This window comes from Narcine bancroftii, chromosome 13, assembly GCF_036971445.1.
Source record: "Narcine bancroftii isolate sNarBan1 chromosome 13, sNarBan1.hap1, whole genome shotgun sequence".
In the NCBI taxonomy this organism is placed as follows: domain Eukaryota; kingdom Metazoa; phylum Chordata; class Chondrichthyes; order Torpediniformes; family Narcinidae; genus Narcine; species Narcine bancroftii.
Window position 1 is genome coordinate 9,483,471 of NC_091481.1, and position 21,040 is coordinate 9,504,510.

The window sequence follows — 21,040 nt, forward strand, 5'->3', positions numbered from 1 at the left end:
TAGGGCTGTACTTCAAGAGAAAAAGTAAAATAAAATGTTCTATAAATTTGTGCCATCAAAAAATATAATCAAAATCAATTTTTTCTAAACTATTTGCACCCTCAACTTAAAAATGCAAACTTATCCACCACCACAATAAAACGATAATTAACATCTCATCTTCTACTGAATTGGTTTGGTGTTAACTTTTAATGGTAAACTATATTTCATATATAAAAATGTCTTAGTAAAATAAATTATAGAGTTAAAATAGTGTATCTGTAATCTTAAGCCCCTTTCACACTTGTATCCCATTAAATCGGCCATTCTGTGTCCCTGGTTAGGAATGGGGGTTTGGCCTTTCACACTAGACCACTTCTAACTGGGACACATCGCTTTCACACTTGCAAGGGTTCATCCCCAGCGTTTGGTCTGTTCTACCTTTAATAGGAAGTGCCTGCAATACAATTGCCCGTTTCACAATTGACTGATCTCAATGCTGGTGTCTGCAGACTCTGGGGGTTTTACTAGGGGTCGAGGCTGGCAATCCCTTCATCCAATGCTGGGGTTGAGCAGATTTTGCTTTCACGCTTGCCACTTTAAAGGCCAATTGGCGTTCAATTCCTGGAATCACTGGCAAGTGTGAAAGGGGCTTTAGTAAGTTAGCTGCGGGTTGGTATGGGGTCACAGACAGGTCACAGTACATTTAAAGAGAACCATTGTTTTCAGAGAGCTCATTCTCGATGTGTCTGGGAAGGACAGAGGTAATGGATTTCAAGTGAGTCTTAATTGTTCAAGAAATGCAGAAGGAAGCCATCTGCTTTTAATAAAAGCCACTTAAGCCTCCTGAACAGAGATGAGGTCAGAGGTTGTAATGGATATGTGATGGTTTTCAAAAAGGAACAAAATTTCAATAGAAATAAAACTGATGGTCTTGTGGTTTCCAAGAATTGAGACTCACCTCGGTGATGATGTGATGGTCACATGATTTGGAGAAATATATTACTGAATTCAGACATTTTGAGTTCAGTTTTTTTTTTGTAAGAGTTCAGTTTGGAGAGTACAGAAGTTAAAACTCCTGTGATACATGGTTGAAACCTTATGAAAGACAAGAATTGAGTTACAGTAACCAGAATTAGTGCTGTTGTTGTGTGTTACTCCTGGGAAAAGGGGAACACAGAATAAGTGGCTTTTGAAATAAGGAGGACCACTTTGCTGTCTCTTTGAAAAAGAGGACAGAATTCTACTGGGTCCATTTTTGTGTGACAACTTCATTTAACCCTCGTCTGGTTTGTGACTTCATCGTGGAAGAAGATAACCACATTTGTTTAACCTTTGTCTGGGTTTGTGACTTCATCATGGAAGAAAATAGCCACATTGTGAGTAAAGAGGTCTGAAGATATAATGTTTAAAAACATAATAATTGATTCTGAACTGAGAATTTAAGACCTTCAAACAAGAGTAAAATTATGTTGAACCTTTAAAGACTGACTTTTCAGAGTTGGACTTTAATTATACACATACACACATACATTTACATTTGCGCATAGTGGGACTAAATTCAGAGTTAACTAAGTTTAGAGATACGTAAGAAATGCTGTTATTAATGATTTAATTAAAAATTATTATTTTGAATTTACCACTGTCTAGTGAATTTTCCATTGCTGTTCCTCTATTAGTGCTCACAAAGTTCCTTTAGTCCCAAAAATAATTAGAAGGGTTGTTAGTTCATAACATAACAACTGTGTCACTTCATAAGATTTCTTCTTTGGCTTGGCTTCGCGGACGAAGATTTATGGAGGGGTATGTCCACGTCTGCTGCAGGCTCGTTGCTGACTGACAAGTCCGATGCGGGACAGGCAGGCACGGTTGCAGCGGTTGCAAGGGAAAATCGGTTGGTTGGGGTTGGGTGTTGGGTTTTTCCTCCTTTGTCTTTTGACAGTGAGGTGGGCTCTGCGGTCTTCTTCAAAGGAGGTTGCTGCCCGCCGAACTGTGAGGCGCCAAGATGCACGGTTGGAGGCGATATCAGCCCACTGGTGGTGGTCAATGTGGCAGGCACCAAGAGATTTCTTTAGGCAGTCCTTGTACCTCTTCTTTGGTGCACCTCTGTCTCGGTGGCCAGTGGAGAGCTTGCCATAGAACACGATCTTGGGAAGGCGATGGTCCACCATTCTGGAGACGTGACCCACCCAGCGCAGTTGGGTCTTCAGCAGCGTGGATTCGATGCTTGCGGACTCTGCCAGCTCGAGTACTTCGATATTGGTGATGAAGTCATTCCAATGAATGTTGAGGATGGAGAGGAGACAGCGCTGATGGAAGCGTTCTAGGAGCCATAGGTGATGTCGGTAGAGGACCCATGATTCGGAGCCGAACAGGAGTGTGGGTATGACAATGGCTCTGTACACGTTGATCTTTGTGTGTTTCTTCAGGTGGTTGTTTTTCCAGACTCTTTTGTGTCGTCTTCCTAAGCCGCTATTTGCCTTGGCGATTCTGTTGTCTATCTCTTTGTCGATCCTTGCTTCAGATGAAATGGTGCAGCCAAGGTAGGTAAACTGGTTGACCGTTTTGAGTTCAGTGTGCCCGATGGAGATGTGGGAGGGATGGTAGTCATGGTGGAGAGCTGGCTGATGGAGGACCTCAGTTTTCTTCAGGCTGACTTCCAGACCAAACATTTTGGCAGTTTCCGCAAAACAGGACGTCATGCGCTGGAGAGCTGGCTCTGAATGGGCAACTAAAGCGGCATCATCTGCAAAGAGTAGTTCACGGACAAGCGGACAAGTGGCTCTTGTGTCTTGGTGTGAGCTTGCAGGTGCCTCAGATTGAAGAGACTGCCATCTGTGTGGTACCGGATGTAAGCAGCGTCTTCATTGTTGAGGTCTTTCATGGCTTGTTTCAGCATCATGCTGAAGAAGATAGTAAAGAGGGTTGGAGCGAAGACGCAGCCTTGCTTCACGCCGTTGTCAATGGAGAAGGGTTCGGAGAGCTCATTGCTGTATCTGACCCGACCTTGTTGGTTTTCGTGCAGTTGGATAACCATGTTGAGGAACTTGGGGGCTGGGGGGGGGGGCATCCGAGGCGCTCTAGTATTTGCCAAAGCCCTTTCCTGCTCACGGTGTCAAAGGCTTTGGTGAGGTCAACAAAGGTGATGTAGAGTTCTTGGTTTTGTTCTCTGCACTTTTCTTGGAGCTGTCTGAGGGCAAAGACCATGTCAGTAGTTCCTCTGTTTGCGCGAAAGCCACACTGTGATTCTGGGAGGACATTTTCGGCGTCCTCCCAGAATCACTTTATAAGATTAGTGCATGCAAAAGTAGCTAAAGCAAATAAAAATGGAAAAAAAAATTTGGATGAAAACAAAAAATAAAATTATATTAAAAAAGTAAAATATGCTATTATAATTGTAATGAAATTTAATGGGGCAATCATTAATGATGAGGAGCTCTCACTTGGTTTGCACAGTTTATGATGTAATTCAGTGATTTTTAATGAATTGCAGGTATCCATTATTGTTTTATCTTCTGCTGAATACTGCAGCAGTTTGGGCAACACTGCTAATTATAATACACCTTAGCACTCCATCATTCATAGTACATAAAACACATTGGATTTTGACCATTTTATTTCCCCATAAAATAGAGCAATAAAGTGCAGGAAATGGAATCACAATGGCCCGTGTGCAATAACAACCCTCTCAGGATTCAAATTCTGAGATCATGCGCACTTTGAGTCTACTTATGGATTTGATGCGTTTTCTTCATGAGGCTTCCAACTGAAAGTTGGTGAGTTCCATCCATGAGTGCAAGGTGATCAGTTGTGAAAACTAATTCAGGATTCCCATTTGATTCAACTCATATTTCAGTTGCTGAATTTGTTCTACATGTCATGTATTAACTCTGAGCCTCTGCACCCAGGCCATGACCTCTTCATTGGGGAAAAGGTACAGGAGCCTAAAGGCAAGTATTCAATTTCTCAAGGACAGCTTCTTCCACACTGCCATCGGATTCCCGAATAATAATTGAACCAAAGACGCTGCCTTACTTTTCGTGCACTTTTTAAAAAAATTATTGCTGTAAGGTATGAATGTTCACACTGTGACGCTGCCACAAAACACCAAATTTCATGACTTGTTCATGACAATAAATTCTGATTCTGATGTTTTCATGAAAAGGCTTGAGAATAGAAAATACTTTCACAGGTTCTGCATGGAATTATTTTTCAGAAAATGTCAATACCTTCAGAAAAAAGTCATACAGTGCAAAAGCTGACCTTTTGATACATCACATTCATCTATTTATACTACCATATTTACTTGATGGTAACTTTCTATTACTTGCTAAATTAAATGCTTATCTAAACATTCCGTCGAGTCTGCCACCATCATCAGCACTCAGCCAGAGTTCCAGATGTATGCACATTTGACCTCCACTGCATTCTTCTGCACAGGTGTGGGAGGAAGGATTTTGCTGCTTCATGCACTGCGGCTAGGAGGCAATTCCTGTGGATGTCTCAGCCGTGGGTCTTAGCCATCAGATAAAACCAGAAATGTAAAAGCATGTACAGCTAGTTATTTTGTTACATGCTTAAAATTTCAATTGGTCATGATTTGAAGTAAACAATGAATATTAAATTGCAACTGGAGAGCTAATTCAACATGATTAACAAAAGATTTCTTCAGTCATTAATAATAGAGAATTCGGAGTTCCTTTACCTTGAATTTTCAACATATGTTTTTCTGATTTACATCACAAGAAAAATCTGGCAATTGGAGTTGTGGACATTTCATTTACAGATATAAGCACTTAACAAATTTCTTGTGACATTATTTGTGGAAAGTAATTTGGTAAAAATTGGAATTGAATGGTCTTCTATGAAAAGCTCATAGTATCTTATAAAATGTCATTTGCACTTGAATACTTAAATAAGTCAATTTATTTAAACCCATGCAAGTTAAGAGCATTCAAAGAGTTGGGAATATTCAAGTAGTTCGGTTTATTTTAACAGAATTAAATAGATTTATTTCACAACCAGGAGATCACAACTCACTCTTGTCATCCAGATACAGTACATGCAAGTATTCAGACATGACCTATAAATTGCTTTGTTAATATAATATGGAGGGCACACCTGACTTTCAGTTCAATGCCACCTGCTAAATTTTCTGATACTTCTAGCTGTCAAATTAGATCTCTTTCCCCACCTCCATTTTTGGAAACTGTGACAGCGATATCCAAAAAAAAAGCTTCCAATATGAAAATAATTTCTCCGTTGTATATTTTTCAAAAACAAAAACAAAAGCTCTGATACTGGCAGTTTGAAATTGAAATTACAGGAAATATCCAAGTAAAACTTGGGGAAAGTAAACAACAGATTTTTAAACTATAATATATTTTGGCGTATAGGTTGACCTCTATTTTTCAGCCTCCTTTTAAGGGTTTTATGGTATAAGTCAACCCTAATTTTCTGATACTTGAGTTGGTGCGTTGACCTGCGTAAAAGTTGACCCCCAAAGATCGTGATGCCTGAGATAGGCCGTTGACTGCCAAAGATCGTGCTGGGCTTTGGCTAGAGGTGATTGCTATCATGGAGGGTCCATCAACACAACGCAACTCACGACAAAAATACAAAGCAAGTTTTAAACTGAATGTGATAGAGATGTCCAAGAAAACCAACAACTGTACTGCTACAAGAAGATTTGATGTATATGGGAAGTTGGTAAGATAATGGAGGAAGAAAGAAGAAACTTTAAGAAAAATACAAAAAAGGCAAATGTTAATTGAGAAAAGGAATCATTCATTGGCCAGAGTTGAAAAATCACATTGCAGAATGGGTACGTGAACAGAGGCGAGATTGCTACATAGTCACCCGAAATAAAATAAGAACAATTGCACTGCAGTGGGCAAGGTCGCTCCCAGATCTCAATAAAAGTTTTGAGGCTACAGTAGGCTGGTGCAACTGTTTCATGAACAGGAAAAAATCTGGTATTATGACAAAAAAACAGAAATTACTTAGAAACTACCAAAAGATCTTGATCATAAAGTTGTAAATTTTCACCAGTTTATTCTATGTTATCAGCACAAAATTGGCAAATATTGGAAACGTGGACAAAACCCCCATGAATTTTGACATTATAAGCAATAGAACAGTGGAATGAAAAGGTGTTAAAATTGTGCAAACCAGAAGTACAGGCCATAAAAGGACCAGGTTTACCATGGTGTTATCATGCGTGGCCGATGGGAAGAAGTTAAGACCCACTGGTAATCTTTAAACCAAAAGTAAACTGAAAATAAAATTCCCTGCAGGCATTTTTGTACATTTTCATGAAAACGGATGGATGGATGAAAATGGTGTAAAGCCATGGATAGACAATGGATGAAACAGACAGCCAGAGGTTTATGCAAAGACTGGAGTTTGCTGGTCTGGATATGGTTCGCAGCCACTTAACTGAGAAGACTAAAAGTAGTGCTTGAACAAGCCATTCGAAGACCACATACGCAAGAAATGGAATATATGGATGATGAAAATCTGTCGCAGTCAGGTTTTTTTTGGTTTTTCATGGGTTGACTTACACGCCAATTCAATTTTTCAATGGTCGACCTATATGCCAGATCAGCGCAGATTGGATCTGAGCTGAATTTAAGGTTTCAAAAGTACCGGTATATCTGGCAAACAAGTTGACCCCCGATTTTTTTTTTTAAGAGATTTTTTGGAGTTTCATGACTTGACATACGTTGAAATATATGGTATATTTTGTTTGTACTTTTGCATTTCTTCTAGTCTGTTATATACAAATTATGCAAAGCCAGTCTGATTCCTGCTTCCAAAATAGTGCCTTGGCGCAAATGAAAATAACCAATATTCCAAATTAAACAAGAAAGTCTGGAGACACAGTGATTGTTGTTCAATATTCCATAGCCCAGTGCACTTACGACACAAATGCAATGTACAACCATCACAAATTAATTTGCTGCAGGATACAGAAATTAACAATAAATTCAAGAGAATCAAATGCCACTCAGAAAATTTCAGTTTCTCAGTTTGCTTTCAATGTAACAGTCATTTGGCTTGGTGTCGTCCTACATGTTGACTATTTTTCAATGCTGTCACCAGTCCCACTCTGCATTACAGTCTTTCTTTCACAAATTGGTGCTGTCAGGAAAATCACAACAATTGCTGATGGAAACCCTGTCGGACAACAAACAAAATTCCTCATGGTTCTTTTACTATTCAAAGAGTGACAAGAGCATAAGTAACCTCATGAAGCATCAGCCTATATGTTGCTAAGTAAAATGGATTTGCATTAAGAAGTCAGGCTCAGTCAGCTCATTGATTCTTTATAATGGCAATGTTTTTATGTGCCCAAGAATGACCAGGTTTTGTGGAAAGCTGACTTCCTATGAAATTAACATGAACAATCTAGCCATACGTGATTTATTTGACAGTAAATCCTCTGAATGCGGTTAAGTTTAATGATTAACTCCAGTTCTTGGAATACAATGAGAAGAACTTGCATTTTTCATAGAAACACACATCAATACTAAATGTCTTGTAGAAGATCATTCATTCGAGGCTCAGAGAAAAGAATAACAGAATATGACTGTTTCTGGATATTCTGCTGCTATGTTTCTTCCTCTGCTTGTTCATTCTGACCCCCGATGCACTAATCTGCACGTTCATTTTCCTTCTACGTGCTCATGCGTTAGAACACAGCTCTGTGGCAGTCTTCCTCAACATGCTCTCTCCCACGATTACAAAGATGTGGACCTCTGCGCTATGTTCAGTCTGATTATTCTCTTCTAATTTATGACCTTAGGAAACCCAGAGTGGATCCACAAAAAACATTGTGCTATCTTGGGATTGTGCCAATTTTCACTAACAATATCAAATATGGCTGATACATCAGACGAGATTGATTTGATTTAATTATCACTGGAGAACAATTTTTTTCAAAAGCTTTGCTTCCCCCCAAAAAATGGGGTTTATGATGGACAACTGACCATAAAGATAATTTCAGATTTTCTGTATCATATAGGAAGTTGGAGAAACACTATCTTAACTTTTATTGAATTTAGCATCTTTTATCACATAATGTACCTCTGAACCAAGCTCTGGTTAACTGCACATGTTGGACAACAAATGTGAGGAGCCCACGTTTTGTCTTGGTCAGAAATTTTACAACTGAAGTAGAGCTCATAGGCTTTCTTAATAAATGCAGTTATGCTGCATCTTTGAGATTTAAGTGTATACTCACCACAAATGTAACTGAATGTATTGCAGCTGTTGCGATATTGATGAGACATTTCTGCTGTATTGAATTTTCTTGAAGACAATAAATGCTATTGTTAAGTAGACTCACTCTACTGTTGCCTGAAGAACGTGTATCAACACGTATTCAATCTATATCAAAGTAATGCTCAGCATCTGTATTCGTGAGCTGCTTTTATAACCTATCTGCCTCTATCCTGACAAAGCATGCCCAGGCCTACGAAAATATTGGCATAGCACCAGCATGGAGTGCATGCCCAGGCATGTATGGACTGACTAAAACAGCTTGCTTTGTGGGCAACATACTAGTAGACTTAAAATAAGACAGGAAATCACAAAAAATAGGTTATATCCAAAAATACAGTACATGATAGGAAACTGTTAAGGTGTTTTTCATGATCAGCAGCCCAAAATCAAAAAAATACACCCAAAGTGTTCAGGAATCAAAATTACCATCTGCATCACTCTTAACTCTTTACTGCATTCACAGATATATGTGCCACTTAAAACTTATATTCTCTTTCAAGCAAATATTAAGAATTACGAGGTATACTGGTTCTCTTTCTCGAACCTGGATCATTGAAACCTTTTAAGAAGTTGAAATCAACACCTGAGTGAATTGAAGGATATGCTATGATTGAGACAACGTTGACACACATGGATCAAAATTACTGACATACAAATTAGATGCTGCAGTAGTGATCATTCAATTTCATTCCATCAATTTAAAGCACATCAAAATAAATAAATATGGGGAAATATCCGAAAAAGACAATGTGATCAAGGTAAGACAACTCTTGGAGGAAAGAAAATCTCCATTCATTCCATTTGAATCACTGATTTTGTGTTTAATTAGCCAGCCACAGAACATGAACAACGTTGTGCCTTTTTACCAAGAGGAACAAGCCCAAAGTGAATGCATGTGTTTGAAATATAATTAGAAATGGCTGGAAATAACCAGCACAGAAAGGTAAGTCAAAGACACGGAGACAACAGATGATGGAATCTGAAGCAAAAAAACAATTTACTGGAGGTACGCAGTGAACCTAGCAGCATCAATGGGAGAAAAGGAATGGTCAATGTTTCGGGTTGGATCAAAACAGTCAACGTAACGTTGTCTGTTCTTTCTTTCCCACTGATGCTGCCACTGAGTTCCTCCAGAGAAAAGTCGACAGGTAGGTTTGGGTTTCAGGTGTGAATAATTGCCGAAGCAGCGTTCATTCTGATAAAGCATTTCATTCCCCTTGACATGCTAACTGACCTGGTAAGTATTTCTAGCATTTTCTGCGTTGACCTCAGAATTTTAAGCATTGTTTTTCCATATCATGGCTTGAAGCAGGAAGTAAAATGCAGTGTTGATTTTACCTCGTTACTTCCCCATAGTTTTAAGGAAGAAGCAGGAAATCTCAGCAGCAGTGTGTGCTCCCATGTTGCTTTAAATGGAGGGTACACACAGCCCTCAGAGCATAATCACTTTGGTTTGAAGAAAAGAGTCTTTATAAAACTGAACAATGCATCTTACTTGAACTTGGACTCCACATCGCTAACTGCTTTCTGGTATTCTTCAGTGGTCAACTTGTAGAACTGGGCACTCTATGGAGATACAAAATAAAATTTAGTCAATAGCAAAATTTGCATTGAACTATAACCCTGTTCTTTTCAAAGGACTAAGGCTACCCTACTCACCACTGCACCAGGTCGTAGGATACAAATGATTGCCACAGACGAGGTCTGTTATATTAGATAGAAATCAATGGTGATGTGATTAGACAGGAGCACACTGAGATGGGTGGATGGGTCATTGCTCGCAGTGATGAACGGTTCATAATTGGCCTTGTGGTCCTGACGCACTGACGCACAGTCATCTCATTTGGGCACAGATTTATCTTTCTTTATCAGATCAATAAAGATGAACAGAACAGCTGTAAGAATCGATAGCAATTTTTGATCGTTTCAGCCTGAAGGCTCATTTTTATTTAGTAATGATATTTTGAGTAGTTTATTTGCTGTTTTGATTGCTGTTCAATGGCCCAGTCAGAGTTTCAATACGAAGAAAGGTTTTTCTAATTTAATTGCAAGTCAACTGATCAAAAAGTCATTTGTCAGCAGAGATAGGATTCATCATTTGTTTCTCGCTTTCCTCTTCCACCATCATTTGCTCATTACACAACCAGTCCTGAGGTTTGAAGACATTTATTACCACCCATTTTTAATGTAGTCGAGAAAGGAAATAAAGAAGCAGACGCAGCCCCCTCAGGCAGATGTGACTCTTGTGCAATTTATCTGCTTGGAAAGGCAAAGGAACAGTGTTTCAAATCCTTCAACTGGGCTTAGTTCAATGCAAACAATCATTGCATCATGCTTATTTCTTTGGTAAACACAGCTTTATTGGAAATGAAGTAGAATCTCACAGTATAACGTTGCAAACATATTTTCAGTGTACACAGAATTTGAAAAAAGATGTTATTCAGGATATGGTTAATAAAAAAGACAAATCATTAGATTCAATTCTCTGAATTCCCCTAGAGGTTATGCTGAACCAATATTGCACGAGCTTTGCAATGACAACCAACCTCAAACAAAATTAAATGATCCGGTTATTTCTGAAACAGTGTTTGTGGGATCCACTGCTGCATCTGCTTACATTTTCCATCCTTTTGTTTTTCATTGTAATTTGCTACACCTGTACTGTATTATATTTTTGTGATAACATACTGTTTGGTTCCACTGAACTCCAATAAATACCTAAGTGAACCCACAGAACCCATAGCCCCAGCAAAGTCATCTTCAAACTTCCAGATCTTGCCCTCAATGTCACCCATTCCTCACAACTAGATCCTTGACTTACTGTCTGACAGACCCCAATCAGCAAAAATGCGTGGCAACATCTCCTCCTCAATCACCCAACACCGGCACTCTGCAAGGATGCGCACTCAACCCTCCACTATACTCCCATTACACCCATGACTGCAATGCCAAATGTTGTTCAAACTCCATCTTTAAGTTCACCAATGACACAGTCAGAAGCCAAATATAAAATGACATTGAGATGAAATAGAGTCTAGTGACATGTGACTGAGGTTACAACCTCTCTTAATATCAGTAAAACAAAGGAGCTGATCATAGACCAGGAAGGGTAGAGGGGTTACAGCCCGTATCCCTATCCTCCTCAATGGCATTGAAGTCGAAGTTGTGATAGGTTCCAGTTCCTGGAAGTAAACACCTGACCTGGACCAAACACATTCACACGATGGTCAAAAAAGCACACAACGCTTCTTTCTTAAATGGCTGAGGTTCAGCTGGTCCCTCAACGACTTCTACAGGTGCACCACTGAAAGCATTTTTGCTGGATTCATCACTGTGTGGGTTGGAAGTTGCTGTGCCCAAGTTTGGAAGAAGCTACAGAAGGAAGTGAATGGAGATCAGAACATCACGCAAACCTCCCTCCCCTCCGTGGACACCATCTATACTTCCCGTTAACTAGGAAAGGCAGCCAACATACCAGAGGACCCATCACAATATGCCTGAGACTGTCTGATCTTGGAAGCTAAGCAGGTTCCAGACTGGTCAGTAGTCGGAGGGGAGATTGGTCTAGGAACACCAGGTGCTGTAGGTTTCTGTAAAGGGCATTGGACAAAATGGTAACTCTCTATCTGCATTACCGTAAAGTTAAAGAATGTCATGTATTTTACATTCTAAATGTAGCATTGCGTGACAATAATGGAACCTTTACTTTTAACTTTTCTTCTCCCATCAGGGAAAAGATTCAGTTGTGGGAAATTGTGCAAGTGTTTTCTCTGCAGCCATCAGGTTTTGAATGAATTTCACAACAATAATCTTTTCACTGTTATACTATATTCTGGAATTGAGCTAATTTTCCCACCTTGTACAGGTTAGAGTTGAATTGATAGACTGCTTCCAAAAGAATCCTTCACATTGTACCAGGTATAATCTGGAAATAACTTTGAATTTGAGTTCAAGGATAATCACCAATGAACAAAAAGCCAATGACCAACATCAGCAGAATGGTGTTACTCATGAATAAAAGGAATAAGGAGACCATATGGTAAGGTTAGTAATGAAAAAAATGAGATCGCTAAACAGGTAATGTGTCCAAATTTTATCCACTGTATGGGCTGAAATACATTTAATTAGTGGGCAGCCAAATCACAAAATGGTCCAATTGCAACAAGGTTGAGATTGAATGGCCTTTTCTAGATGAGCTTTGTAACCAATTGGGACAAAGATATTAAAAAGCTCATTAACAATGTTATTTTCTAAGCAACTCAGATACTGCTGTGAAATGCTGTCAGCTGTTTGTACGCATGTTAAAGCAAGTGGTAATTATATGTAAAACATTCTATACTTTCTAATTTCTCTGACAATGTTTCATGAACCAAGAAAATAAGAACAGGAGTACCCCTTTAGGACCATCAATCCTGCTCTACCAGTCACTGGCCTTAGCTCCTCTTCTGTACCATTTCACCTCTATTCCTGTATTTACTGTATAAACATTTCATTCCTCTGAAGTGTTTACATAGTAAAATACTTGTCATGCAGAATTCAAACAACCAGCAAAAAAATCACAGAAAATAAATGAGTAAAAAAAATACGCAAGTTTGAAATTGGCGCACCTCACCGTTAGTTCTCCATTCATGCAACATGCAGACTCAAGCAACTGGGAAGTTCACTTATCCAGCATCCGCCAATCCCCGGAGGTGCCCGACACCGTCGATTTTACTGTATTCCTCCAACTTAAATACATCTAATAATGTGGTGTCCAGCCCTCTCTGGGGAGAAAGTTATCAAGCAAGTGATAATTACATCAGGAGTGAAGATATTCCCAGATCTCTTCAATAGTCACAAAATTGTGGGTCTGCTGAGATCTTACTGTGTTTTTTGTAGAACCCCTTTCAATGGCATATTCCAAAAATTTTCCCCATGGTCATTACAACTTTGAAAGTCAGGATTAATTATCCAGATCATTTATAATATTTATGATTTGAATATCACAAGAAGTATGGTTTTATTCACGTGAAGTATTATTTGAATATTCAGAGATGCGGAAAAGGGAGAAAATGTCATGATGCACAATTTGGGCACACGCTTTAATATATAAAGCAAAAGAATCTATTTGAGTTCTGGATTTAACATTGTGAACATATTAATTTTCAATGAAAAAGTTCAATTTGTGGTACAGCCAATATATGACAATTTATATGCATTCCAGTATGGATAATTTATCACAGATGACAAGAGTTTTAAAAACAATTATTAATGAAGGAACATTCTTCGAAAAAAGAATGAATATGGACAAACTTAAGTGAGGATATCATCAACCAAGTTTTAGCCAGCGAAATAGATACAAGCGTGAAATTAGAAACATTCTTTGTAGAAGCTTAGTGGCAAATTCTCCTGACTGATGCTGCACTCTGCACACTCTCTATTCATTGAGCCAATACTTATTTTCCTACTCATTCCAGCATTGCACAACCCTTACTGTTTCTTCCCTCATACTTAATCACAGCACAATGCAGCAACGCACTGTATGATGAGCTGGTTCTTTCAAAGAGCAATGAAGTTTCTCGAACTACCCCCTCCCCCCAAATCCTAAAACAATTCTCCTCTGAAGTCTCCCATTGAATGTCGATCCACAATTCTGCCCGGCAAGGCTTTGCCAACGCCATCATTCATTGCGTAAAAAAGATCTTTCCTCATATAATCTCTGGATCCTTTTCCAACCACCCTTAATATTGATGGACTTAGTGAAAGATTAGTGAAAGAAAACATCTTACAACATTTATGGGTTGAAGAACACACATAACAGTTTTAACTATCAAATGGCAACATGCGGCAAAGGTATTAGCAGGCTCAACTAGTATAATTGCAATAGAAAAGAGACTGATCACATCTGTGGTGCAGCTCATGCAGGGGGAGTATCCTGAACCTTTGTACAAGATGAATTAAATATTAAAATTAAACCAAACTAAAAAGCATTGATACGTAGAGGAACTTTGGGTTTCGGGTCCATTGATCCTTGACAGTGACCACGGCTTAGAGATAGGGAGGTGGAGAAAGAAGGTTGCCTTCATTGGGTTGGGAATAGGAGTAAGAAAGTCATGTTGCAGCTACACAAAACCTTGGTTAAAACACACTTGGTTAAAACAAAATTGTGTGCAGTTGTGTTCACTCATTACAGGAAGGTGTGGAGGATTTGGAAAAGGATTTACCAGATTGTTGCCTGGATTAGAGGATATGAGCTACAAGAAAAGGTTTAATGAAGTTGGGTTGTTTTTCTCTGGAGCATCGGAGGGGGTTGACCTGATAGAAGTTTATAAAGTTATGTGAGGTATTGATGGGGTAGACAATCAGAATCTTTCTCCCAGTATAAAAGTATTGGACATAGAGGTCATGCAAGTAAGGTGGGGGGAATGGAGTTTAAAGGAAATGTGCAGGGCAATTTTTTTTACACAGAAAGTGGTAGGTACTGGAAGTGGCAGTGGCAGAAGTGGTAAAAAGAGTGTGACAGAACATAGATACGTTTTGGGGAGATAAATTGGGGCAGGTATTGTTAGTGTAGGTCACATACAAACACTTTAAAACAGATCTTATTAAAAATATTGGAGCTCTGCTAATGCTAGACATGTTGGGGCCTCAGAGCCTTTGCAAAAGCTTTGGAGAATGCCCAAGAGACTTCACTAATGGATTGTTGTTTACAAAAACAGATGAAAGAGCTTGTCGGAGATGCATTCTGTCTGGAAGGGAACTTGCTGTTCTAAGAGGGTCTCTCTGCAAGCAGAGAGAGTAAAACAGATTTTCTCTCTGTGTGAGAGTGAGAGAGAGAGAGAGAGAGAGAGAGAGAAAGACACGCAGAGATCAGATCTACAGTGTTGCAGCAAGGAACAGCAGCTGGGACTGGAATAGGACAAGCTGGCAAGCTTGTGGAAAAACCCCATTTTGGAAGACGGATTGTGAGTGCTTAGTTCAGCCTGGTCAAAGCCCTTGTGGTTCATGTAAGAGGAGAGGACTGGTTGTCTAATGTTTCAGTTGAAATAGGAGAAACAAAAAGGCACTCTGTGGTGACCTGAAAGAAAGAGGTTATCATCTGGAGAACCCTAAGGGGGCAAGACACTGAAGTGGCTGATTAAAAAGGAACAACAAATCTCTCTCTAAAAACTGACAAGAACTTTCGTGAGCAGAATCCATTTACCTTTCAAGCATCAAAGCCTGGTGAACTTCATAAATGTTAAATTTTGTGCACAGTATAAGAATTGCCTGCAACCAATAAACTTGGAGAAATGAGAAGTGAGATTGGACTGTGAATCAAATAACTTTTCTGAACTTATACACATACATACATGTGTTAAGTCAATAGTGATAAGTTAAAGTGTGATTCTGTTTTCATGTTTAAAAGCAACTTTTGTTCAAGTAACCATTTGTCATGGCCAGTATCTATTGCTGCTGGGTTTTGGGGTCCTCTGGGCTCATAACAAGAGATACAATAGTAGCACATAGGCTTCTAGATGGAAACATGTATATTCAGGTAATAGAGGGATATGCCTCATGTGCAAGCGGCAGTCTCAGTTTACCATGGGCATCATATTTAGCGCAGACACGTGGGCCAAAGGGCCTGTTCCTGTGCCATTCCATGTTTAACCACCAGAAATAAAGGTCACCATTGGAAGCAACGTCATCATCTCAATGAGACCATACTTCATCGTTCAAACATGCAGATGGTGCCAGTCTTTCAACAAATCAGTGGGCAGTTTCTCCATCTCAAAATGTTGCTGAAAATAAACCTCAAACTACTTCTGACACTTGTGTGTGGGACTATCAATTGTTCCAGAGATCCCTTCAAACCAACAAGTCACTCTGAAGGCCTCTGTGGTCCAGTGTGATAGCAGATTCAAGAGAGAAACAGAAAGTAGAAGAGGTCACTAGTGGTTTCCTGCTGACACAAACTATTGTGATTTTTGTTTCAAATGGAAAAAAATCTGCTCTTGTAGTTTAATCTTGGAGAGGAATATGCACAACTTGCAATGATTTTAAGTAGAAAAATATTATTGGCAGCTAATAGAGGTGAGAAGGAAATACTGTGTTGTTATAGAAGTGAAAAGGAAAGTGTGGTTAAAAAAAATGCTTTTAAAGAGGTAAGAAATTTAGTCCAGGGTTGTGGTGTCAGGGGATAAATCTCAAGGGTCTGATGGGTCCAGCATCTTAGGGTTGCATATAGAAGGGGTCTTCTCCAATGACAAATGTCCAATCAGGGAACTAGAGGGTTCAGGGTAGATGGATGGCTTCAGAAAGGTTCAAGTATGAAATGGTATTTTAAATACAGTGCTTTGAGGACGTGAAAACAAGTGTTGGGCAAGTCTATGCAGCTGAAGCAATGATTTACTTCACTTCTTCCGGTGGATTGCTATTTGTGCTCAGAACGTTGTCTTTACTTTGGAGAAATGAAGCATAGGTTGCCTGATCGCTTTGAGGAACACCTGCATTAAATCCACAATGGTGACCTGAGTCCGTTATCGTTTAAATGTATTTACTATTTAACATTTAGCACTTTTTATGCATTGCACCTTTTTCAAAATCTTGCACTACTTGTTGCAATATGCATAGATTGACTTGCCTAGATAGAATGCAAAAAGAAGCTTGTCACTGTATCTTGACACTTAACTCAATTGAATTGAATTGAATTAAATTCAAATCTCTATCCCTCTCCCAATCTGCCTCTTGCATTGTAACAATTAGATCCAAACACAAACTTGAGGAATGACATTCCCTCAGTCATCAAGTCATTGAGGCAACAGGGCCTTTTGGCCAACCAATCCATGCCAACCAAGTTGGCACTCTGGGCTTATTCCATTTGCCTGCATTTGATCCATATCCTTCTCTCTGTCAACTATTTGAACACAATCTTGGTGTTATATTTGATGCAGAGTTGTTTTTCAGACCTGATATCCATTCCAGCATCGAGATCACATATTTTTAAACTGCAACATCTCTGGCTTAGTTATCTGCCACTGAATCCTCCATCTATTCTATGACATTACTAACAATAGATTTGATTCTTTCAATGTGCTAGGAGGCTTCCCATGGTGCATGAACTTGAGGTTATCCAAATACCTACTGTACATCCTAACTTAGAGGAGATGACCCCAAGGACAATGACTGTGGTAGCAGACCAGCAAGGGGCTCCGCAGTTGAAAGACACACACAGGTGACTTGTGGGTGAGGAAACCACACAGGCTATGGGCTGCTGGTAACTTGAAATCAAAGGAATCACACCAGACTGCGGGCTACTGGAGACTTGCTCATACGAACCAGGCATCGGATCCGAGATTCAAGAGGATGTAAAGGACAAGGATAGCTCCTGAAGGGCCCTGGGTGCTGAAGGGTTCCTCACTGTGTTGGAGGCTTGGATCTGGGCTCGGGTTGACGATGGTTTGAATGAACTGGAGAGGCTGTGGGAGCTCTGGAGGCGAATCCATGGACATTTGGTGACTCTGGGGAGACTCTCTTTTGCTTCTCTTTCTCTGACTGTAAGGAGCACTGGGCAATACTAATACTGATGTTGAGTCTTTCTCTGCCTTATTTTGTGTAATATTACGTTTCTGTTTTATTACACATCACAATAAATAGTATCTGATCTAGTGGTGCTAGTAACCCAACATGCTTTGTGAAGGGCTTGAAAGAATATTCTTCACTGAAGTATGTAGAATTTAGAAAGTTAAGAACGATCAAGAGCACGCCTGGTGTCACCCTCCTATTCGAATGGGATGGTGTGCACATTCCCTTGTTCTATAACTGGAGAACATTAGAACCAATTCCCGTTGCAAAACAAAAGGAGAAAAACTGGAATGGATTATTTCATTTTGGCCCATGTCACCAAAATACACCAATTCACCTACAAATCCTGTACATTTTTGAAGAGTGGGAAGAAACTGGACCACGCAGAGGAAACCCACTTGGTCCTGGGGAGAATGCACAAACTCCTTACAGACAGGATAGATTGTGAAGCCAAGTCACTGGCACTGTAATTGTGTTGTGCTAACCACTACACTCACCAGATAGAAAACATTTAAGAAAGTGACCCAGTTGACTCACTAATATTAATAATATTCTTCCACACCAATTTATGAGAATCAAGGATGATTTGCTTCCAGTCTTGCTTTATGGGTTCTGAACAATTAATGAGGCCACTTAGTAACCACAGACTCTTCCATGGATGGGGCAGGTGGTGTCTCTCGGGGCTGGTAATTTGCAAAGTGAGCTGTTTCTTCTGCCACTTCTAGAGCTTTTTGGTGCAACCAATAAACCATACCCTTTCAAAACTTCTTCTGCATATTGAGCAATCCTGGGCCAGATTCCTGTTTAACACCACCATGCGAAGATCTGCTTTTCCACAGCATCTCGTCTCACTTGTCTGTGCTAGAGATTTAGGTTGGTACTTCATGACCTATCACCTCCCCAAGTCTCCCCTGCTTTCTGCTGATTCTTGCCCCCAATCCATCTATACCATGGGGGGGAAAAAAATGAAAGAATAAGAAAGTAAGAAATAATTCTTCACTGCAGTCTGTGTTAAATTATTAAAGCATCATCTGACAGTCGATGTTTGTAATAATATTTTTTCAGAAAGAACACACAGAGTTGCCATTAATCCAGTGCCAATCAGTGACCTGAATACAAAACTGGTTTGTGTGTTTACTCAATCACCAAAAAGACAGAGCAGAAAATGAAAGTCCCAACCGTGCGGATACGAAAACAATCAAAAAGCAAATTAATCACCCAGATGAAGGTCTGTTTGCTCATGATCTTGGAAGAGATGGGAAGGAAAAAATGCCACTTATTAATGTTGACAACAGCAAATACTCATTTAATTTAGACAACTTCAAAATTTTTATGACATTCCATGATAATGTGGCTGATAAATTTATCAAATCAACCATTCTCATTTATGAATTTGAGTGTCCATCATTGCTACAGCTAATTCTGCTCTTCACAAGAACAAAGCATGACAAATTCAGATTAACACTTGCACTGCTTTTGTATGTCATTCTTGTTAAGAGCAGGATACTGTTTTGGAAAAAATACATAAACCTAATTTGTCTGCATTGTGTTTACATCAGGTCACACATTGAGACATTCAATAAATTATCAGGAACATTCAATAAATTATCAGGAACATTCAACAAATTATCAGGAACATTCAATGGCATGTCCCTCAAAAGTTTCTTCCTTCTCCTCCACAAGATCAATGGGCTGTTATTACAATGAATTACATTGAGCACATAATTTTTAAAAAGCTATACAGTGCTAAAGAGATTCTATGTGGAAACAGGAGGGGGGAGAGAGAGATATCTGATCTCAAGATTAGATGCTTTCGAGCACATTGTTAAACATTCACTTTCAAAGGCATTATGAGAGTTACTGCAGTCATCAAAAGGTTGGACAACTTTTTTTTAATGTTATATCTTAAATATAGCACCTCCACCAATACAGCATTGTTTAAGTAGTGGATTGAAATATATTACGAACATGTAGTTAATGTAATATTGTAATAAAGAAACGGGTTATTTTATATACTTTATTAGCTACAGTACTCATATAACCTCGTGGAGAGATCCATTTTGAATCTACACCTAGCTGCAACAACTTATTTGTCTCCCTCTAGTGGTCAGGATTATTACTAGTACCCTATCATTACATCACCTTTCCTGGAGATGTTGAATCTAACAACATGACACACTAATACAGTACTCATTTCAATTTAAAGTTCAATACAAATGTAAACAAACATCAAAGGCACAAACGTTAAGTGTGCAGTTCTTTTTCTTTTAGAGATTCAGTTTGTAAGGTGCTTTGATAATGCCTGTGGATCATCTTAACACAAGGGCTTGTGTCAGGTCTGCTAATCCACTACTGTCTAGCACTGGTAGTGTTACCTCTGTCGCTGCGCAGGCTGGATCCTCTGCATTTGTCTGTTCCTGCAGTGTCTCTTGTGTTTTCAGCAAGCTCTTTCAATTTCTCCTCAGTAGTGGACCATCCTCTGTTCTGACAGTGTAGGATCTTAGATTTACTTCCCCCATAACAATAGTCTTTTTGTCTCACTGTGTCATATTGTGCCAATGGCCCTAAGATTCTTGCTGACTTGTCATAGTTTGCTTTTTGTCTCCCTTGCAGACCCTTTTGTTTCTGTTCAACATCTGCGACATCTCTGTTCTTGTTTGGATCTGAAAAGTAGGGAAGTGTGGTGCGTAGTCTACATCCCATCCATCAGAAGCTCAGCAGGTGACATGCCATGATCAAGTGATGAAGCTCTGTAACTCAATAGAGCTAGATAAGGATTTGAGCCAGTGTCTTGTGCTTTCTTGAGCAACTGTTTAAATATATGAACTCTTTTTTCTGCTTTCCCATTTGACTATGGATGCAGAGGACTTAAAGTCACATGTCGAAAATCATTCTCTCCAGCTGTAGCATGGCCCATTTTTAAGAATTCCATGTCTTGCAAAGATGGATTTCATATTTGATCACACAAGCAGAAAACATGTTAAGAAGCAGCACAATCTCCAGATAGTTCGACAGATAGTCAATAACCAGCAAGTAATTATTTCCATCCATGTGGAACAGATCAGTCTCAACTTTCTGGCATGGTTCCATTGTTAAGTCAGTTATGATCATGGGTTCCTTTGTCTGCTTTATGTGATGTTTCAAACGGGTCTCACAGCTTGAAACAAACAGCAGTTCTGGCCCTACTCATGCATTTTTCCATTCCAAGGTGCAGCCTTTTGATAGGCTTAAG

General features: G+C 39.3%; 1 protein-coding gene across 3 annotated transcripts in view; it reads right to left on the bottom strand.

Annotated features, from left to right (window-relative positions):
* Positions 1–21,040, bottom strand: part of chchd3a (coiled-coil-helix-coiled-coil-helix domain containing 3a) — a 187,615-nt gene that overhangs the window by 28,189 nt on the left and 138,386 nt on the right. For all 3 annotated transcript variants that reach the window (XM_069907812.1, XM_069907810.1, XM_069907811.1), the window contains one exon: positions 9,761–9,831. In XM_069907812.1, the coding sequence (XP_069763913.1) occupies positions 9,761–9,831 (71 nt within the window). The remainder of the gene's footprint in view (positions 1–9,760; positions 9,832–21,040) is intronic.